This window comes from Rhopalosiphum padi, chromosome 1, assembly GCF_020882245.1.
Source record: "Rhopalosiphum padi isolate XX-2018 chromosome 1, ASM2088224v1, whole genome shotgun sequence".
In the NCBI taxonomy this organism is placed as follows: domain Eukaryota; kingdom Metazoa; phylum Arthropoda; class Insecta; order Hemiptera; family Aphididae; genus Rhopalosiphum; species Rhopalosiphum padi.
The window spans coordinates 13,895,870-13,919,769 of NC_083597.1; the positions used below are offsets into that span (position 1 = coordinate 13,895,870).

A 23,900-nucleotide genomic window follows, 5' to 3' on the forward strand; every position below is an offset into this window, starting at 1 on the left:
TAAAAAGTAGTATCACGAATATTTATTAGGTTATTATTAACCTTATTAGTTATTACTATAGATACCTACCCACCTACCTATACGTACTCACCTTATATCATTTTTATAGAATTATGTCGTGTGCTACATATCAAAGTTTATACATTATGTTAAATATATTAATAAATTAAAACAGTTTAGTATTATTATATTTATTAATTGATAGATTAAGCATTAAAAATTCAAAATATTAAGTAGTATAATAATAATAGAACATGTAACTACATATATACTATTATAGTTCAATATACATAAAAACATATTTATTAACAAACTTAAGATGTTGAGTAGTTGATGATCTATAAAATAATATGTCCAATACTGTTATGGGTTAACATTTAGGTTATAGCTAGAGATTGGATTTTTGTTAAATGGGAGTAAGATGTATATTTACGATTCACGAAACACTGAATTCATAAAAACAATTTTATTTTCCATAAAAAAAGCATTTTTTTTATAGGGGTTAAGAAATACTTATTACGTTAGAGAATATTTGAGAATAAAAAACATTATAATATATAAAGGATTTTAAGAGAATATAAATCCGACTTCTAGTCATATCCAAAAATGTGGCAGATTCAAGGGGGGTCAAGAGCCCCCCTTTAACAGTTATATTATATTTATAAGTCCTAACATAAAATCTTAAATATTGTGTTTACAAAATTATATAATATGATTTTATGATACATAATAATATAAAAAAAAATCCTAGATACACCACTGAATTTGCTATCAAAAACAAACCTCAAAGTTAAAGATTGAAACATTTTATTGCGACTATTTATCGTATATATCACGGACAAAAAAAAAGAAAGAAAATCCCACATAATTCTTATAAAATCAATATTTTTATTGCTCTGCTTAGAATCTAAAACTAATACATGACTAATATTTAAAGAAAAATTGATAATAGATATGATTCTATGTCAAAAACAAAGTGTAGGAAAAGTGGAAAATTGTTTTTTTTAGGTAAATTAACAGTTTTTAAAAGTTGGGATAATAATCAATATTATAATTTATTACATCGTAAATCTAATTAATTTATAATATCACAAAGTCAGAAAATGTATTTACCTACTGGCTACTTATTCAACTTATTATTTATTTTTATATTTAACTCATTACTTATATAATTGTTTAATGAAAGTTATTAAAAATTCAAAATGAGAATATTTTCTGCAATATCTAAAAAGATTTAATTAATTTGAATACTGATCTGAATAGGTATTAGTAGTTATAAATTAATATTCTCTAATATTTATAAATATAATTTTATGATCGGGATTTTGTTACAGTATTTGTTGCATATTATGAAAAAATGTGATGTGAAAGTAGTTGTTATACAGGTAAATATTCGTCCTAAATATTAACTAACTGATACTGATTATTAATTTATAAACAACTTAATACAATTTTTACCAAAGCAAGTTTTTTATATTGTATATTGTACCTACTAGAAAAACTAAATAATTTATACTTTTCTATTTATATTAACTAAAATCATATTTCGTCCTACATTATTTTTATATTAAATATTTATATTGATATAATAAATATAAAAATAAGATTCCAAATATTTTATAATATATTTAAGAGTTCATACCTATTGTTCACACAAAGTCACAATTTAATAAAGGAAATAAACCGTGACTAAAATAAAAAATGAGAAATCGATTTATTTTATTATTTATTCCTTTGCTCAATGGGCAATGGCTTCTACTCATTAAGCATTCACGTGATCATATCAATATGTTTTCAGACCATCAACGTTTTATTTACAAGCCAAGGCACGATTAATTTACGTCATAAGTAAATAACTGATATACTCTTAAAACAAAACTTTAAATATTTTTAAGATAAAATATAATATACTTAATACTTACTATTGTTTATTGCGTTTATATATGTACAATGCACATAAATATAATAAGTAAATATTATATAAATATTAATATAATTATTTCGGTATAAGTAAAGGTATACTTAATATTTATACTTATAAAGCTATAAGGCTATAACCTAAATAACTATACAAGTAGTGATACCTTTAAATCAATCAAAGAGTAATAGTTGAATTGGGTTATAATTAAAATAATAAAAATGTTTTTTAAAACAAATTATTTTTTTGGAAAGTATTGTTTTTAATCTATTTTTCGACATAATCACCAAACATTTTTTACATTTTTCATATTTTTCAATATAGTTTAGAAATGCTTCGTTTGAATAACTTCCCTCCAGTTTGTAATCAACAGTCGCTTGAGGCATTTTTCATTTCTTCATCAAAATACTATTGCTCATTTACTAGCTTATTAATATGGGGTCAAACGCATGAAAATTACAAGGCATCATCAAATCAGGACTAAAACGAAGGTGTTCCCAAACTTCCCGCTTGCATTTCCAGAGAATTTTTTTCGTATAATTCGCTGTATGTGGAGTTTAGTTGATGGAGAAACACAACTCCTTTTGAAAGTTTCCCTGGTCGTCGATCCTTATAGTTTGTCCTTTTTCAGTTTCTTCGAGATTTAATAGTTATAGGTGGCCGAGTTGATTGTTATATCTTTTGACATAAATTCTGAATAATAACAACTTAATTATCAAAAAGAACGTCAGGAGTTGCAGTAGATGCTACGACTTTTTATTTCGTGGTGAAGTTGTATATTTCCATTCCATAGAATTTCTCATTGATTCTATAGTTTAAAATTATGAACCCCCAGTTACACACCTCTCTGTGAATTTGAACTGGCTTATAATTTTTTAACTATAAAAATATGATTACTGTACGAATTTATATTTTGAATGACGTAACTGCAATGCTAGCCACGATGGTTAGTTAATAACTTATAAGATTTTCAACAAAGTTCAATTTCACTATCTATGTTTTGTAATAAACTATTCAAATAATGTTAGCAAAAAACTTCATCAAAACATATTAAATTAAGAAAATGTATGGCCCAATTTACTTTTTAATTAACCCTCGTATATACGAATATAAGTAAATTCTATATAATATTACCTTATTGTCTTTATTTTAAAATGAGTATAATTTAAGTTTAAACTTTATAATTTATATTAATATATAGAGTAGGACTGTTAGGTTAAGATTTTCACGGTAGCATGGAGTTTTGGTAACAACGGAAATGCGAAATTACGCTATACCGGTATTATTAAAGTATATTATACCACACAATAAAAAAGCAACTATATTCAAATACTAAAATTAACATTATTTTTCATTAAAATAATAATTTTAAAATTATATAGGAACATTGTATACAAAGTATAATATTATTATAATGCAATTAATTAAAATGCATGGTTAAATCATAATTATTTAATAATTTAATATGTATCTATATACTTATGAATCATCATAAAATTTTATATATTAGGAAACTAACACTTATAAGTTATAAATTACAATACATTTTTTTTAAATGTGTTATAATAAATTATAAAAATTCAATTTCTGATTTTAGGCAATACGACTATACAAAGTAACCTAACCCATTTATCTCCTAAAATAATGGAGATATCATATTTCTGGTTTTTTAAATAAAATTCAAAGGGACAAGAATTACAAATATTTCATGTTTTAATTTATTTTAATGTTTTGGTAAAAAAGTTAAAAAAATATATTTTTTTATTTATTTTCAAAAAAATTGAAAAATTTTATAAAGTTAATTATTCTGAAAATATTGACGTTTCAACATTTTAATATCATTAATATATCCTGGTTTTTTTAGTTTCGAGAAGCCGGCCGTACGAGCACGCGAGCCATATGTTTGATACAATGATACCATTGATACCGTATTATATCGTATTAAATAATTGGCAATTTTTTTCGAAACTAGAAAAAATATTAAAAATCAGTAACCCAGGAGAGCTTACATGTTTTCGTCCGCCTGTCAGGTAGTAAAGCCGTAAAGGAGTTTACTATCGGGAGAGTTTACAATCGCCCTGTATAGGTACACTTGTAAACTTGTTTATATTGTAATATGAAGTTCTGTATTTAGTATTTACATTTTACAATTTAAACAAAACTATTAATACTACTATAGTACTATTACTACTGTTACTAGTTTAAAATATAGAACAAATAAGATGATATACAAATAAACGACTTGTAAATAAGTTGTAATACAATTTGGATCTATAATTTAGTCTTCAACAGTGACATATAAAGCGGCTATATCCCCCCCCCCCCCCATTGGTTGTATTTTTATATATTTTTGAAATATTTGAATTTAAATATGAAAATTGACTTACAAATTTTAATTATTTAAAATAGTAATATTAATATTAATATGTCATCAGTATTTTTGTTTTGTTGTTATTTTTGATTTTCAATAACTGAAGTTAAAAGTATTTAGCCCCCCTCCCCCATAAAAAAAATCCTGACTACGCCTCTGGTTTTCAACTCTTGTCTCTTTCCTAAATAAAATGAACCAATATTTCATAGTTGTTTATTTATTGTTAGTGAAGTTTATTATTATCGTGATTCATAAGTATAATTTAATGATAAACCATCGTTATTATGATTGTTTATTTAATCTTTAGCTAAATCATAGACGCAATTATACTTCTAAAACGTGGGGTGCTAAACCTGTTGATAATAATAGTTAGGTAAAAAAAAAACAAGAGGTGTTAAATTTGAACTTGGGGGTACTAAAGACGTTTTTTGCACTCCTCTGGTTGCGCAATTGGGCTAAATGTAAAATAATGAAAAATAATTTAGGTGTTTCTTTTACAACTGGATATTTAAATTTCTTAGATTTTTCAGTTAGATAATATTAAACTATAATATGAATAACTAAATAATCTATAAACGTGCGCAGATTTAAATAACAAAAAGGTAAGCAGAAATAATAAAGCAAACTGTTTTTGTATCACCGGTCAATATTTTCAACCAATTTTTATGCACGTTCTAAAATGTAAAAATTTTTAATTTTATAAATTTTTAATTACAAAATAATTTTAAAATTTGGCGGTTTTATAAAAATGTAAACTTAAATATACTTATAAAAAATGTGATAAATAATTTAAAAAGGTGGCATGAACTTAACCCAACCTAACTTTATAAGGAACTTTGAATTAATTTATTTTCCAAAACATAAAACTGTCATCATACTTAAATTAAAAAGAAATAATTTTAAAATTTAAAAAATTTAAAATATCTTTAATTAGTATTAAAAGAGAACCAAAATAATTTGAATATTAGTTCATGTCTATTGACTATTATAGTAAATGCTATTATTAATATTTTGTAAAGTCTTAATTTTCTAGTCATTTTTTTTTTATTTACAACACAAATATAAAAACAATTTTTTTCAAAAACTGGTTTTAAGTAAAAACTGTGGTTCTCTTTACAGTGTATAAGCATTGATTAAATAAACATGTATATTTAATCAATGGTAAAATTTTTCAACTAGATTTCATATGCTACCAAAACTTACGCTCAAAATTGAAAATCGACACATTTATTTACTATAAATTGTTCATTTGTACGTACACATAAAACACACACATCCTTGTAAAAACAATATATTATTCATCATTAGCTCAAAACCTAAAACAATTGATTATAAAACATATAGTATTAGTATTTAATGTAAGATTAATGATTATATAGTGTATCGTGTATTCGTGTTATTACTAAAAGTAGTTTACTGGATATTTCAATAATTATTTGCAATGATGTAATATAATATAATATTATTAACTATTAAGAATATAATAAACTATATTATTAAATTCGTATACCAAGAGGTTTGTGAATAAGAAAAGTCCTCAATGCTGGTTCTATATAACTGTACCCCAACAAGTTTTTAAATATAATTAAATTCGAAAAAGTTACACATCGGTTAATTGTTATCTGTCCATCATATTATGTACATAACACATCATTTTCGTAGGACCAATACTGCGGGCTATAGGTCAATATAATTAGGTATTGATAATTGACATATTTTATAATTTAAAGATGAGGAAATTTTTACGATGTAGTCCATAGACTATAATGGATCAAGATATTGAGCTTATTTATTTTACAATAATATATATATATGAATGTGTGTATGTGTGAGAGTGTTTTTTGTATCTGTCATAATAATTTTAAGACAGTAAAAATGCTTAGATTTTGAAATTTGAGGGTAATTCCTGGTAGAAAATAAGGAGAAACGAGAATTTTTACCAAACCAATCTAATCAAATAAATTGATTTTTTTATTTTGTTATAATTCAAAAACGAATAACAATAAAAACTTAACATTTTAATAAATTATTTATATTATCATTTTTTATATCTACCATAATACCTACTCATAATAACAAAAATTATTTTAATAAAATTATCAAAAAACATTATATAATTTACTTATTGACATAGGATAACAATGATATACTAATGAATTTAAATTTATCACATCTATTACAATAGCCCACCAAAACGTATTATATATATCTATACCAACGAATCAACAATAGGTACCTACTTGCCCGCCTTTTTTAGAATTTCTGTTGTAAATAGTTTTAATTAATTTAAAAATAATTATTATAATATATTCATTTTTAAACCGATAGTTCCACATACCCAATAAAAATAATTTTCTAAATACGATATTCGTTACTTAAAAAAATAATTATAGATATCTACGAAGACATAATATACACATTACACATACACGTGGATGGTGTGTATAGAAAATAAATCTATATATTGTACACCTAGATGTTTATTGCTGATTTCACCAGTTTTTACTCTTTATTATTTAGGTTATTCCAATATCAGATATACGAGTGTATAATCTAATACCTAATTCAAACTCAAACAATAGGTACAATTTTTTATATTATATAAATTAAATTAATTAAATTATTATTATACACAACAGATTAAAATATTAGATTTTCTTGTGATATTCTTGCTGTAATTTCTTCGTCAAAGACTTTTGGTTATAAAAAGTAATACATACCTAGGTACTAAATATTTTGTTCGAAAACTATAAAGGTTTCAAACTCGCAAAATTAATTTTTTTGCGGATTACCAGTTTATTGAGTCTCATTGTTTTAATTTTTTTAGTTACTTAATTCAATGATTTAATAGTGATATAGGACATAGGTGCTTATACATTTTTACTTTAAATAAAAAATAGGTATTAAGTATTATATTAAATTTAAAAAAATATTTCATCTTTTTTTCTATTTATTTAAACTTCTTAATACCTGTATATAACGAAGAAACCATTTTTTTTTCAGGTACTTAATTTACTTAGAATAAAAATGAAATAAAACTAACCTCTATTTATTTTTAATTAATTTTGAATATTATAATTTATTTTATGCACGCCAGATATAGTTTTATTGAAGTACCTAAATCATAAATCAATACTTAAGGCAAAATAAGTCATATTTTTATTATTTGTTGTTCATTTTATTCATTCAAATTATATTAATATCTTCTCGGCGTGTTCTGAACGATTGATGTTCAACAAATAAATTGTTTTATTTGAAACATAACAGACTATTAAATTCAATAGAAATGGCGTGAAAAGTTCTCGTGAAAACCTAGTATCCGTGGTTGCCGGTTAGTTACAGCGTCCGACTGAATATTAATCACTATAGTGAGACTTTCTTACCATGCATATACCGTGGTATACTGCAGTATATCGTTCCTGTTGACTCTACAGTGTGTTAAATATTGCAAATATTATTTTGCGATCGTAAAAAATTACGAAAATACTTTTCTATCAATATTTATTGACTACACGAAAAAATCCAAAGTATTCATGATATTATAATGTAATTGGTATATACTTGTAATCTCAAAAAAAGTCAACTATATATTAGTTAAAAATTATTATCAACTTTTACTATTAAAATATAATTACTTATTACAGTATTGTTTTTATAAATAAGTATTAGGTACCTACTATCATATATATATAATATACCTACCCAATACTTACTATTACATATTACTACTTACAATAAAAATATAATACTTAAAAATTCACTATTTACGAAGGTATCAAAACGAAAATTTTATATTACGCGTAAGTTTAGTAATTTTACAAACATTTTTATAAGCATTTGAAGTTTAATTTTTCACGAAATTGGATATACATGCGTAAAATAATGATTTCTTGTCAAATAATTTTAACTTTTTTTTAGTAATTAAAAAAGTATAATCAATAATTATAGAAACTGGAAGTATGCAACTGTTACTTAAACTATCATTTTCCATATACTCATCAAATTACTTACATTTTTAAAATATTTACTCATTTTTAATTATTATTATTATTACAATTACAAAAATTACGTTATAAACAGGAGACATATAATATTATTCTGAATAAAGGAACATGAGAATTTAAAATTTTGATTTTTTTGGTGTTGATAAATAATGTTTAATCTCATTAAAAAAGATTGAAAGTATTACCGTGACTTTCTCGATGATTATACTGATTAGATATATTATCTACTGTACAGAACGGTAGTTACTTATTTCTCCTTTTTTTATTTGTTTATTAAAAATAATGTGCAAGTATGATTATAATTTATAGTTATTATTGAAAATTTTAAAAGATAAATTTAAGTGAAAATAATTAATAGTTATAAAAAAGTTAGTGCGGCTATTAAATTTGACCTGTTTACTGAGATTTAATTTACATAAGTATATATTTTTATTTTAATAATAAAATGTATTCTATATGTATATACGAGATTAACTTTAGATTATAAATCTTATTTTTAAAGGAAAATGTTATTTTTAAACATATTAATGTTACCCAATTTTTGATAGATTCATTAGTTTTTTACGTCAATTAAAAATTATGAATAATTGTGTATAGGTATATGAAACAAAGCTTTACTTTCATAAAAAAAATCGAACATATTATTGTTTAGGATAGTTGCACATTATTACAAAACTTAATTAAGGTTGGATGGCTGATAAAGTAAATTTTACATTAATATAAAATTGAATAATCAATGCAAATATATCTACCAATAATATATATATATATCTACCAATAATAAAAATAATTTTTACTTCAAAGAACACGTAACTTAATACAAACATGCTTAAAAAACCGGCATGAATTATTTATGTATACGTATATGGTATATATTAATTGTAGTATTAATATATAGGTGTATAACCTACTTATATACACAGAAAAAATAACCGAATAGATTTTAACAAAACAGTTAAGTTAAATATTTTAATGTAGAGACATTACCTATGTAATTTAGGTACCTATCTATCTTAGTTACAATAATTGATATAAAGGTAGGAAACGTATGTAATAAATAATTTAAAAATAAAAATAGTGTATTTTGAACATCATATTTTTTTAACATATATATTTAATCGATATCTATTAAATATTTATTAGTTTGATTATTCATTTAAAACAATAGACAATAAATTTGTTTATACTTTAAAATTAATTTTTCAAGGATTCCCGTCTATATTATGAATATGTGCGTCTATATAACCATACAGTTTACCTAAATGACAACAAATACATATATATGTGGTTTTTTTATTTTAACACTCGTAAAAACTAAAAACTTAAAAAACTAAAATAAGTTATACTGTTTATGGCTGCCTGAAGAATTAATTATTAATTTTAAAATAATCTGGTAGTTTGGGGAAGCTTATGACTACGTTACCACTGCAACTAAATATACAATGATTTATTAATGGGCCTCCGCCGTACATAGGTCATTGGTGTCGAATGGAACTCTTTATTGAAAAATCACTATAATGAATTTCATTAATTTTTTAATTCAATGATTATTAATTACCCATTGTGCACGATAAAAAACGATTCTAAGCGAAGACTGACTAAATTTTAGTAACCAGAGTTACAAAAAATTATTTTAATAATAACTGATTTACATAAAATTCCCGTTTCTTTTTTTTTTATTATAAAAATATGTATATTAACCTCTCTCTCTCTCTCTCTCTCTCTCTCTCTGAAAACTAACTAGATTCAATTTTCTATCCAAAACCACCCTCAAAGTGAAAATTGAATCATTTTATCGACTACTTATCGACTATAGTGTACATAGACCCAATTAAAAATATACATCATTGTAAAATCAATTTATCATATAATTATTTTTTATTTTTATTTCAAAGGTAGTTTTATTTTTGCTTAATTCATCAATGATAATATAAGTAATATTACATGTAAATAGTATTTTGTTGTTTATTTATATTGATCAAATAATAACCGCTTTTCTGTATATGAGCTGTTCAATGTACTTCCTTATTAAATTAATCACTGTAATGGATGTGTTAAATTTTAATTCAATAATAAAATGAATCTAAATATTTTGAAAATTGACAATTGTATTGATGTTTCGTACTCCGTACATAAAATAAATTAAGATATACCTATAAGTTTTATATCCTCCCATTAATAATATTTTTAAATTACCCCAAAATAACTTAAATCGTTATTCTTTATTTAAATATAATTTTATAATTTCGTCTCATTGAATTTAAAATGTCAATTAGAAAAAGATTGTCCTTATTTTTTTTTTAATTATAGGTTTAGTATGAAATAATTATGAGCAATAATGTATTAAAATTGTCAAAGTTTTTGACTCAGCAACATTTTTTCTATCGATCGAACATAATTTTAAAAAGTAGGTAAATATGGGTATTGCTGAGCTGTACATAATGTGTTGAGGGAGTCACATATTATGGGTATGTTAAATTTGGATTCAATATATCATTGTATACAATAAATGACTTAGCGGTGACGATCTGTCAGCCTATATCATTAAGTATATTTTGTGATATTTCGTCCAAATTGGAACTTAAAATATCTATAAAAAATAATAATCTTTATACATTTTTTAGATTTTATGATTTCAGTATGAACTACTTATAAAAAATCTCGTATTAATTAATATAAAAAAAAATTGAGTATAGGTTTATAATTGTTATGCAGATGTAAAAATACCTTATGTGGTATTAAATTTTGAAGAATTTTGATCCAGAGACATTGATATTTATAGAAAATAAACTAAAAAATATCTCAAGCCTATAAATAGCCCAGGTTAGGTTAAATATATTAGCATAGGCGTGCGCACAGGGCGTGCCTAGGCACGCCCTGTGGTTTTTCATGAGCCGAAGCCCTATGCCTCAATCTACATAAATAATTAAACTCATTCAATTTAAGATAATTTTTTTAAAGCAAATTTAACAAATAATTGAATAATTCATTATGATTAATTTAAGATTTAAGCAGGATAAATATTTATTGGTTGATGGTATAGTATGCATGTTAAATATGAATATAACTCAAAATACTACAAAAATGTTTGAAAATTTTAAAAATTATCAAAATATTATGCAACTAAATGGCGCTACTAGTAAATTTGTTTATGATTCATTTTTTGAAAAGTACTAGACATTCCACAGTATTTACTTGTGTTTTTAAAACTTTAAAAATGTTTACAATCATACTTGTGACTAGCTGTACGTGTGAACGCGTTTTTTAAAAATTAACCATAGTAAAAAACAAATTATGCAGTACAATGGGTCACGTTTGAAGTCATTATTACTGCATTACACATTTACACAGAACAATAAATGGTATCGAAGGTAGATTTAAATGCAGTAATATATGAACTCAATAATATGGATTATGGGTAAAAGACGAATGTCTCTTGCCCTTTCTAAGTACATAAAATACATTTATGATTTCTATAGCTATGAAATTCAGAATTATACTTTATTTTAATTTACTAGTACCTGTTTAGTATAAAGTATTTAAAATTATATACTTAAAATTATATTAAACTATGTAAGAAAACAGGGTTATAAAAATATAAAATGGTAGATCAGACATCAGAAGGCCGATGATAAATATGGCACACCTGATGCTCTCAAAATTCTAAATTTAAACACTTTTAAAAAATATTGTGACTAGATTTCGATATTTTTTAATTAAATGATAAAAAACCTATTGTATTAAACTTTCATACCTTAAATAGTCTAACCTACCAGAAATCACATTCAAAGTTAAAAATTAAAAATCGCTCCGCTCATAATCTAAAGCCTTATACCTATTTATATTATTTATTAAAAAGTTTATTAGGTGGTACTATTGTCGATTTATAATAGTTTATTACATAAGATAAATTAATTTATTGAAGATTTACATTCTAAATACTTAAATTAATTTGTTAAACGATTAAGAAACTTAATGATTAATAAGTTATTATACGCTTATACAATATTCAATATCCTACTCCAAAACTGTACCTAACCGATTTCACCTATTATTATTATTATTAATGGCGTATTTGTGTACTACGTTTTATCTTCTTAACTATATTTATAGTAGATATAACTATTAACATTATAGAAAATAAAAAAAATTGAATTATAAAAAATAACTTTTTTAAATAAAATATCCACGCTATTCACTGAAATATTGTTAAACTTAAGAAAAGAGAATTCAACTATTTGACATAATAACATAATAACAATGCTATAAGTATATTAACCCATGTGTTAGTGGGTTTCGATATCTAACATAATTTCAAGGTTTAAGGTTTTGTATCATATTATATATTTATACACATGCAACAGTCTAACAGATAAAACCGTATGGGATAGTAAACACACACACACACACACTACCATAAAATACAAGTAGATATAATACTACTAGCTATCTAAAGGTCATGGAGCCGACCTCGACACCTCCGCGTCGTTTCACAAAAAAGACAATTCCCTGTTGTTTCTGATGTTTTTTCGTGTCTATACGTTATTGATATTCAACTTGAATAATATAAATGCGGCAGTACAACAAAAACATAACCACTGAGATACATTACAAATTATAATACCGTTAGTAAAAATACAAAATATATATTATAGACGAAATTATTTTGTCAATACCTACATCATATTATTCTACATCTATATTTCTATAAATAGTTTAAATTAATACTTGGGTATATAAAAATTATTTGGACGTGATTAAACATGTATTAATAAGTTATCATAATATGAATATATTATGATACATAAATATTATGAAACTAACATACGAGTATGTATTAATTTAAAAATTTTACCAATGGAGAAAACGAAGGTAGTTTAATGGGTAATACATAGGTAGTACTTAGTATGGTACTGCGGTTGGTAAAGCTATAGACTAAGTGGGTTAAACAGTTAAAGTTATATAAAATATTTAAACTTTAAAATCCTCATAACTCATTTTAAAATAAAAACTTTGGTGATGCCTTAAATAATATTTGTACCTTTAAGGTTGATAATAGATAAATTCACTTTAATATTAAAGCTAACAACATAAAATGGGTTCTATTCAACACAAAATTGCCATGATGTATACATTAGTAAGAGTAGTAAGACGGAGACAACACATGCAGGTATGACGTCTTCTTAAATATTGAAATATGAAAAAAATATATTAGAACTGTTCGATTGATTAAAAAGACTTTTAATTTGTTTTATGAAGTGAAAACTTCTTAATTATTATGCATGTGCTTCTGTGTAGTTACTGGTAGTATGTAAGGTACCTATAAAAACTCATAATATACTTTCCAGATAAAATTTTAAAAACGATATTATCGTACCTATTACCCAACTAACCCAAGTTACAACCGTTCATAAATATTTCAATTTTACAATAGTATACAATGTATATGTTTGACATTTGACTGATTTATCGAAATGTACGTTAATTATATCATGTATGGACATGGCCCATGGGCTATTAAACATACATTTTAAGTTATAGTAATAGACAATAATAATATTCTTGCTTTTATGTTATTATAAGTACAACATTTTAGGATTAAGGTAATAGTGTAATACTCGAATTTTTAATTTTACATCCATACGATTTTATTTTATATTGTATTACACAACCGGAGAATCCCATTATAGTAAATACATATAATATGCTACTATACGTTTATACATTATACTGATAAACATCTCGTCTTTACTTCATAAAATCATTAGCTACTATTAGGTATGATGTATCATTATATTATTGAATCATTCATTAGAAATTAATTAACATGTATGTACACAATATACTTATAGAACTAATCCAAGACTAAAGACAAATAACATACGCGTGTTACACACGTATACAAACGATACAAATATACAATATTACAGTAATTTAATATATGATATATATAAAATATAAGTTGTATATATAATTAATTGCACACTACCTAGTACCTATGTACGTGGAGAGATTTGATTTATTTTAAATATAAAAATATTTAGTATCACAAAAATTACATTGAAAGAATATTTTTTTAGCGAGTTCAGTTACTTGATTTCAATGGTTTTTAATGTAGTAATTCATTTTTGTAATGTGGTTTAAACTTTGAAGATTAAATATCACTATAACAAATTAAATTTTAATAGTTGTATATTATAACTTTTTAACTTGTAACTTATAGGTTATATTATTATAGATATTATTATTAATGTCATTATTGTCAATTGTCATTACTCATTACCAATACACCAGAACTTTGATTTGAATTAAACCGTGGTTTGATACCAGTCCGATATTCATGCTCATAATTATTTATAATAAGGTAAATATTTTTGTTATATTTTATTCTTGTTATTTTAATATATACCTATAAAAATAAATATGACATTTACATAACCTAGCCATATAATTATATTTATTGATCGTGGATCACGAGTAAATTAATTATTATAATACCTATTTTAAGTTGATAATTGTACTATTTAATTATTTTTTAATTCTAAGTATGTGTATCTGTGAAAATATTATAATTCAATATTAGTTTTAAATAAAATTATCATAAACATGAATACTTGCGCTCAAAAGCTAAATTATAAATAAAATAAATACAATTATCTTTCGACCGATACATACTACATGTCTACACGTGTATTAGAAAAAGATAGCAATTAAAAACTGTAAACTTAATTATATATATTAATTTATATGTTATACAAATACACTGTTTAAATTATTTTAGGAATTAAAATTACTAATAATACTTATTTTACTAGCTTTAAATATATTACTATCATATTTATTTTCCATTTAATTTTTCCTAATTTTTATAATACGAGTTTGAAGTTATTTAGTTTTTAAAACCTGAATTTTAATTTTTAATTAGAAAAACCTAGATAACATCTCTTAACTAATACAAATATAATATTTAACTCTTTACATATATGTAATACCTATATATAAGTAATGCTTCCTTTAATTTTATAAATTATACTGAAATTCTAAGCAAAATGTTTTAAAAATGTAAGTTAATAATTAACAAATCTACAGCTTCTTAGGTAAACAATTATGTTTTAATAATAATTTTATTTAAACTTACCTACAATCAACTTGAACAACGAATGGAATATTTTCAATACAGCGACTCAAAGCTTTCGAAGAATATTGATTAATAAAATACTATCGAAACTCAAGACGTTAAAAATAAAGTACATATACAATATCATATATCTAATGTGTACGAATTGCACGGTTCGGATACTTAGAAATCACTTTCCGACTGCCACGAGGCCTCGGCAAACACTGAATTGTTTACTGTTGGCCAGTCGGCAGTAATATATAACCAAACACGCTCACTACCTCTCCTAATACATGAACTTCAATATAGAAGTGTGGCTGACCTTGCTAACTGCTTTTGGCCAATCTGACTAGTGTAGTCGCGTCATGATAGGTGATATGTTTTTATTTTTTTATCCATGATTAGAGTGTACAAAATTATGTAACGTTATTAATATTAATAAATAAAAAAAAAACAATTTGATGTCATCGTATATATTTGTGGTTTTTGCATGTATAGATTTCAAAACCCACGTTTAGTTTATTGAAAAAAGTATAATATCAATGGTGGTAATATAAACAATAAACATTTTAAATAAAAATAAACCATCTTCATGTATAGATATAACAATAATTATAAAATCCATCGAACTTATCTACCATACGTCTATGCATAAGTAGCCGCAAAGTACACATAAGTACAATAAAATAACTGAATGAGAGCGCATGTATAGATCTCATAATATTAGTATAATAAATATAATACATGTCACAGATCCGAATGAAACATTAAACACAAAACAATAAACTCACGTATCCCGTATATATGAAGATATACTCACTGGAACGCCGTCTGTTTCGTCCGGCTATCCGTGCAAATTATGCACGCCGTCTCCAACCCGTCTGCGGGTATACATTGTTCATGGAACACGTGTTGACAGCAAAATATTAATACGTTTCCCAAGGTGTTCTGGCCAACGATGCACTTTTGGCAAGCACTGCACAAATGCTGCTCGTCTACACTACACCCTTTCCTCCGGACGTTATACAGTCGTTCGTGCAGGTCGAAGCAATCGGACACGACGATTTTTGTGCATCCCTCTTCTACAGATACTTGCAAATTGTAGTCGGTCATCATCTTGACAAGCGCGTCTTTCAAGCCCGGTATCTGCGTTCGCTTGCCAATCCGACGGATCAGAATTCGCGGGTCCACGTACGTGCCGATCTTTCGCAATAGCACTTTGAGGAAATTCGGTTGGTCCAAAGACAAGCCGATCAGGTCATGCCACAGGTCAACATCGTTTTGGTCCTTACAAAACTCAATGGCCTGCTCGATGTCCTGCAATTGCGACATGACCAGGTTCAGTGCGTCCTTGGTGTTACCCATTCGACCCAGCAGATACACCATTTCGGGATAGTACTCGAGGCGCTTGCACTCATCTAGTGCCAAGGCGATAGAATAATTGTTGCTCCGCTTCAGTAGCGGCAACAACTTCTCCCGTGCAAATGCCGCATACAGTGACACCAAATCCTTGTGTAAATTTCGTCTAGCCAACACCCTTGTGTCTTTCTTCTCCAGGGCGTCCAAATACATATACAAGTAGAGCTTATTGTCCTGCAATTTTTCCACGGCTACGTCGATAGGCACGGTGTCCTTCTCTAAAAGTATCTTGATCGTCTGTTCACTGTCCAACTGCATTAAATCTTCAATCATGTTGTGTATAAGTGGGTACAGATTTTTTTTGGTAATCAATTGGAATATACCCTTGTGGTTCAGCTTCAAGTACGCCCCTAATGCTTTGTCATACTTGCCGGAATGAGTATATAAAATAGCCAAGGCTTCTAATAGTTCTGAACTTGAGTTTACTATTAAATGTTCAATTAGTGCGTTCGTAACAGCAGACACATTATATAGTGATGGCGACCATTGTCTTACAATTTTTAAAAATCCTTCAGGTTCCAATTTTAAGTACTCGTACAAAACCATTTCATAAATATGAGGATCTAGAGTTACTTCACCCCTTGGTATATAAGCACTTACTTGACGAAGTTGATGTACTTGTGCAAATTTAAATATTTCTTCTTGCCAAAGTTTTTTATCGTTTCCAAAAAGTTCGGCAGTCAACTGTCCAGCTTCTACATATTCTTCAACGAACAATAAATGGTCTAAAAATTTTTTGCCTACAGATATTCGGGAATTTCGATTTAAAACTATATTATTTGAATTTACTATATCCATTGCTTCGGCATATTTGTTATGTTCAATAAGCCATTCAATTCTGTCGTCTGCATCACACGGATTAGCCACGACTATATCTTTTGGACTAACAATAACGAATAGATTTTCCACTACTAAACTTTCAAGGGCATAATCGTTACAACCGAAATCTTGAAAATCGCGTAAAGACAAGTTATCAGTACACAACTCAACATACTTTGATTCTTTTGCTTCAACTACATATAATTGTGGTCTCATTGCTTTTTCGTTTTCGTCTTTTTCTTTTGAATAGCATAATATTACTAATTGATTATGATTAAGTGGTCCTATACCAGAAATAAAGTAATCTATACGAAACATAGATAGTGGTTCTACTATATACTCAGGAACGTCCTTAAGTCTTTGCAGTCGACGTTTAACACCACAAATCCTTACTGTGTCAACCCAACCAACAAGTAATGTTCCACTATCCTTCCATGTCAAGTTACATCTGTAAGTACTAGGTATTATGTTGTTTCTTTTATCCCATTTAATAAGGCCAAGTGAACACCGAGAGATTATATCATATACTCTGAGACCTATATTTGAAGCCCATGCTACAAAACGATTATGCCACCTCATATTATGTACAACTCCTTCAACGTCACACAAAAACACAGATTTTGTACGTCCAAGAAAAGTTCGCTCGTGAAGCATAAGACGATCATCTCCAGTAATGAAACGTCGATAATTGCCGGATTTATGATACAATGGATCTATTGCGACAGATTTAACACAACGACCTAATGAGACCTCCTGAGAATCTTCTGTTGTATAGAGACCATAAACAAATACATTACCATCATCTGAACAAGTAGCAATGAATTCACCACGACTGTCTATACTTATTTGATTAACTGCTACTGTGTGTGGACGTAGTTGCCGATTATTTACAATGTTACCTTCAAAATCCAATAAATGAATAGAACCCCAATTAGTACCAATACATAAAAACTTGGGATGAGCAGCAAGATAACTAACACCGTCCTTGGTTAAAATAGTTTGAACGTCATTAGTAAGACGTACATACTTAAGTTTTGGTTCGACTTCTTCAACTGTTTCTATGTCAGATTTTTCATCGGATTGATTTGTCATTGTTTGGAACGCTGTATCTGAAATAAAAATGTATTTATTTTAAATTATTTATTAGTATACATAATATAAGTAATTACATTATCTAATATTATAATATTGAAAAAATAGTTCATTTCAAAAAAGTAATGATTCCTACTATCTTCTTAAATTAAAAGGGTGATAAAAAATTGAATATTGTTTATTTGATTTATTTTATGTTTTTATAATAGAATAATAACTATATGCCTATTACCTAGGTATATTCATTATGAGTAAGGAACGAATTTGAATGCAAATTGCATTTTTTCTGAATGTCCGAAAATATTGCTTTCTAAGCACAACGTTCATTTCATACATCAAAAAATTAAAAAATGTAACTTTTATTATTTTGAATTTTTTGGCACTTCAATGTTTTTAAGTAATTCTTATAAAATTTGATAAAAATTTAATTAAAATTAATTTTAAAATAATTAAATTAAATATTAATTATTTTGCCGGGTAGAACTTTTATTTTTATTACTTGTTTTGTTTTTACTGGTCAGAAAAAAATAAGGGTATAATAATTTTCAGGGTATAAAAAATGATAAGAAAAGACGAATAATAAGATGATATAAATAATTAATAAGAATAAGAATTTATGTAATAACAAAACAAATTTTTATGTTAAAAATAATTTTAGCAATTAAAAAAAAAAAATTTTTGTCATTAGTGCATTAAATTGTATTTTTTAAATGTATATATATTAAAAAAGTTTATAAAAACAAAAATATTCAGTTTCTTTATCAAGTAGATATATTAATTAAAAGTAAATAATTATTTTTAATAATAACACATATTAAGAGTCATTAATGACAACTAATTTTTAAATGATAATAGGTAGTCATTAACTAATTTATACTCAATTAGTGGTTTTTATAAATTTAAAGTCAAAAATGCAAATAGAATATGTATTTATACACATTTCAAATTAGGTTTTAATTATACTCATCTTAATTCAATGATAAAATTTAACATAATATAACCTTTTAAAAGCCCACATTCAGAATACCATGATGAGGGATAGAGAAAGTGTATATTTAATTCAAATTTTCTAATACTTTTTTTTTTAAATAATAGTAACTAAAATACAGTTCAGTAGCCACACATCATCCGAACAGTAGTTTTTTTTCACAACAGATACCTTCATTTGTACAAAAATTAAACATGGCATTGATCTTATTAGTTTATTTAGTAAGTATAAATAATGAATCCTTAATTATTTTTATTCTAGATTAAATTAAAATTATATCCATAATCCATTATAAAATAATAAAATGATATAACTTATAAAAACGATACCTGTTTTTACATGCCTGTACATATTTAACAATATTTAAAATAGAATCAAACTTTTATAAATAAGTATGTGAAAATGTTAAATTAATAATTTTTTTTTTTATGTAGACAGTAATAATATTATGAATGATAAAATAGGTAATAGATGTTCTTTTAAATGACTATTGGAAAAAAATACTCTGTTCTGATTTTAGTTTCTGACGTGTCTGTACATATAATTTTATGTAAACGTAAATAAAAATCTTAATTACCTATAAGAGAAAACAGTACTTGTGTTATGTACTATATATTTTATAGATATTATGCTGTTATTGTATTGTATTATGTGTATGTGATCCAAAAATAATAAATACAAATATTGTGTAGAACAATATACTATTGATACAATACTTTGAAAAATAAGGAATTTTTATTTTAAATATTTCAACAATTTTCAAAAAATAATGTACAATACCAAAGTATTAGTAGTAACTGTATAGATAGTTAAACAAACAATCTATGAAGTAATAATAAGAATTTAATATTATTGAAAGTCATTGTGACATTGTTATCTATGGTATTTAATATTTAATTACAAAATATTTAACATTTTTGATTTAAGATACAATGCATACTATGTTTATAGATTTTTTCCAAGAAATATTACAATAATAAATAAAATCAAAGTATTTTAATATGTTTAAAAAAAAAAAATATGTTTGTTTATACAGTGGTTCTTAACCTTTTTTAGTTCAGCGCCTCTTTTATCGTAATAACTAACTGCTAACGCCCCCCCCCTTCATGCAAAATCAAATTTTCTTATATATATATATATATTTATTCATCAGTATATTATAATATTATTAATTAAATTAAAAACTCTTATTTTTAGATAGTAATGGTTATTATATTTTACACCACTTAACAAAACAATTTTACTTTACTATTCAAAAAGATTTACTTAATTGTGAAAAAAAAAATTATACCTATCATTGACTGCCCTGAGCCTGATGAGTAGCTGCTAATGTGGCGATGTCTGGTTCGATATTGGTCAAAGCTAAATATAGATCACCTTTGTAGCAAATGTCCAACCGATTTCTTTGTTTTGTTTGAAAAAGCTTACCGCCCCCTCAACGCCCCCCTTCAAAACTATCGCCCCTCAGAGAGACCGAAATGCCCCCGTTAAGAACCACTGGTTTAAACCAATTAAACATAGCTTATGATTTACTTTTGCCAAGCGTTAGTTTTTCCAACAAATTTTTGAATTATTTACACAATTATTGTAAATTAAGTTGTATAGGTATTTAATGTAATATATTTTACATATTAACAGATATTAATGACAACAACAGTTATTAACATACTAGCAATTACTGTACCAGAACAGAATGAATCAAATAGGGTGCCAAAATCACTGCTGGAAAAAGTTCTTTATCCTAAAACTAAAATTCAATCCACAATAAACCACCATTCAACCGAACTACATAATTCATTTGGTGTTTCTGGAAATGTTGGAATCGGATTTCATTTTGGGAGCGGATATAGAATAAAAAACGGTGATGGGAAAGAAGAACAAGAAATTGTGCACAAAAAAATTTATGACAAGTATTTGGGTACTAGTTTTGGCTTTGGATCTTTGGGGAATAATAAAAAAGGACATGTTGAAAATGTTGAACAATCAATTTCGGCAGATCAAAACAATATTTATCACGATGAAGTTAATTTAATGGATCAAGAGAACGAAAATGAATTAATTCCAGTGACAACAGAAACAGCAAAACCAAAGGCTGGAGTCTTTAGAAAAATCAGTAACTATTGGACAGCTGAACAAACAGAACCCAAAAGTGACTATACCAGCAGCGGTATTTTTAAATGGACTATGCAAAAATTAAAAAATAAAAATAATGTTGGAACACCTAGATAAGAAAAAATTAACGTACCTATTTTTATATAAATCTATAGTATTATTATATATATACATAAATATATAATAATTAGGTAGATACTTACAAAAGTATTTTTTAATTTTAATATCACAATGGTTTAAGAAGCACTTAAGTAAATTTATGCATAATTATTAGTTATTGATACACTATAATTTCAAAAATTCAAATAATTAGTAATCCTTGATTTACAATTAACACGATTAAAAAGCAAATCTGTATTCTGTATTTAAGAAATCTATATTTTTCTGTTGTTTTCTTTATATGTTGATAACACAGATAACAATATTTTGATTTTTTGATAACCCGAAATTTACAGTTATATACCTACTTATATATTATAATTTATAATAATAAATATGGACCATATTACATGGTGGATACCTACATAAATACATAATCAATATTTATTATTTATTACGCACAACAGGCAACAGCCCTGTTTAATACGAGCGTCTTTTAAAATTAATTTAATATCAAGTATCAACTATGGCCTGTGATCAGCGTAGTGGAAAGAGGAAAGCATGCATTCAGAATCAATTTTCCATAGACTTATAATAATATAATAATATAATATTATAAGTCTATGCAATTTTCGATGGGCGGGGGGAAGGAGACTAAAATATTTTTAATACATGAACTGAAATAATACATAAAGTTATAGTTGTTAGGTTTTGTTTCCTACTTTAAAAATTTCTGGAGATGATTTGAACTTCCATGTACAGGGCCGCTTTGGTCTGGCGATCTAGATAGGTACAGAGTAAAATTTGGTGAGCCACTCAAAATATGGGCCTATGCCCTGTTTTGAGTGTTTGGTTGTATTTTTTTTTTTTTGTGATAAATTTATACAAACATTGGTAGAAAACATTATTATAGCTGTAATCAAACGGTAGCATACAATTATTATAGAATTTAGAAGTCATTAAGCCAGAAAGTAAATAATAAACATCTTGTTCAATGGGGCACGGCCAATTTTAAAATCATCAGTCTAGTTAATCCATCGATCTATAGCCACAACTTATTTAAGCTCTCCCTAGTCCCTGTCAAATTTGCTAATATTAAGCGGAGGCTTAGATTGTAATGGCTAGTGTATTTTTAATAATGTTGCTTTTATAAAATCTTTATATTTTACTTAAATTTTAAGAAAATTATACTTGCATTTGTAACTAAAATAATATATTTTAATCATTAAATCTTTGTTTTAATTCAGTTTTATCTCAATATTCAATAGTCAATTCCAAAATTGTTGTGATCCATATTAAATACATCATATACATTATACAATTTAAAAATTATAAAATATAATATTCCTAACCATTTAATCTGTTACATATGAAATTGTACCAGTATTTGAATTTATGGATATTATTAATTGTTATAAATTATAATCCTAACTCCCAACGTTCAACTTAGTTAATCAATATCAACAATTAGTGACCTTAACAGAAATTATAGTTAAAATTGTTTACATTTTAAGTACTGTATTACTGCCCATAGAAAAAGGTTAACTGTCATTTGCCAACCTACTAGGGGCTGTGCTACACAGAGACCAGGGTGGAGAATGCCCCCCAACATTTGATTTTGCCCCTCTATTGCCCTCCTTCTATAATTTAATGTTAAAAATATGTAAGCAAATAAAGAAATTGTAAATCATTATTAATTACTTTAAAGAGTTTTTAGACTTAAGTTATATTTTATTTTAAGTTTGATTGTTATATTCAAATTAAATACCTGTTTTTAAGCTTTTTTTGCAAATTTATAAATTAATAAACTTAATAGAGTTAATACTAACGGCACAGTCGGGCACACATTCTAAAATCTCATACATTAAAAAATAAAAAGTTATATATTGTTACATACAAATAAAAGACAACAGAGGAAATTCAAAGTTTTGTGATAATAATTTACTAGGTACATTTTTGCC

At 25.6% G+C, this 23,900-nt stretch overlaps 3 protein-coding genes across 5 annotated transcripts in view; 1 reads left to right on the forward strand and 2 right to left on the reverse strand.

The window, feature by feature from the left end:
• LOC132918285 (calcium/calmodulin-dependent protein kinase kinase 1) overlaps positions 1 to 15,658 on the reverse strand; it is a 41,058-nt gene extending 25,400 nt beyond the window's left edge. Inside the window, exon 1 of one of the 2 annotated variants that reach the window (XM_060979444.1) lies at positions 15,436 to 15,658. The gene's annotated coding sequence lies outside the window, so the exon portion shown is untranslated. Of the gene's footprint in view, positions 1 to 15,431 lie in introns of both variants that reach the window. The other variant, XM_060979442.1, reaches the window with a different exon arrangement.
• Positions 15,659 to 15,874: 216 nt separating this feature from the next.
• LOC132918284 (vacuolar protein sorting-associated protein 41 homolog) lies at positions 15,875 to 22,236 on the reverse strand. 2 transcript variants are annotated; one of them, XM_060979440.1, is made up of 2 exons: positions 22,044 to 22,236; positions 15,875 to 18,757 (listed from the first exon to the last, which is right to left on the reverse strand). In XM_060979440.1, the coding sequence occupies exon 2, from the start codon at positions 18,738 to 18,740 to the stop codon at positions 16,227 to 16,229; it is 2,514 nt and encodes an 837-aa protein (XP_060835423.1). In that variant the 5' UTR covers positions 18,741 to 18,757; positions 22,044 to 22,236; the 3' UTR covers positions 15,875 to 16,226. The 2 variants fall into 2 exon arrangements, with proteins under 2 accessions (XP_060835423.1, XP_060835424.1); XM_060979441.1 differs by lacking the exon at positions 22,044 to 22,236 and having other exon boundaries at positions 15,875 to 18,547; positions 18,676 to 18,757.
• LOC132918287 (uncharacterized) lies at positions 19,830 to 23,169 on the forward strand. The gene is made up of 2 exons (XM_060979450.1): positions 19,830 to 19,949; positions 21,367 to 23,169. The coding sequence occupies exons 1-2, from the start codon at positions 19,923 to 19,925 to the stop codon at positions 21,955 to 21,957; spliced, it is 618 nt and encodes a 205-aa protein (XP_060835433.1). The 5' UTR covers positions 19,830 to 19,922; the 3' UTR covers positions 21,958 to 23,169.
• Positions 23,170 to 23,900: the final 731 nt, after the last annotated feature.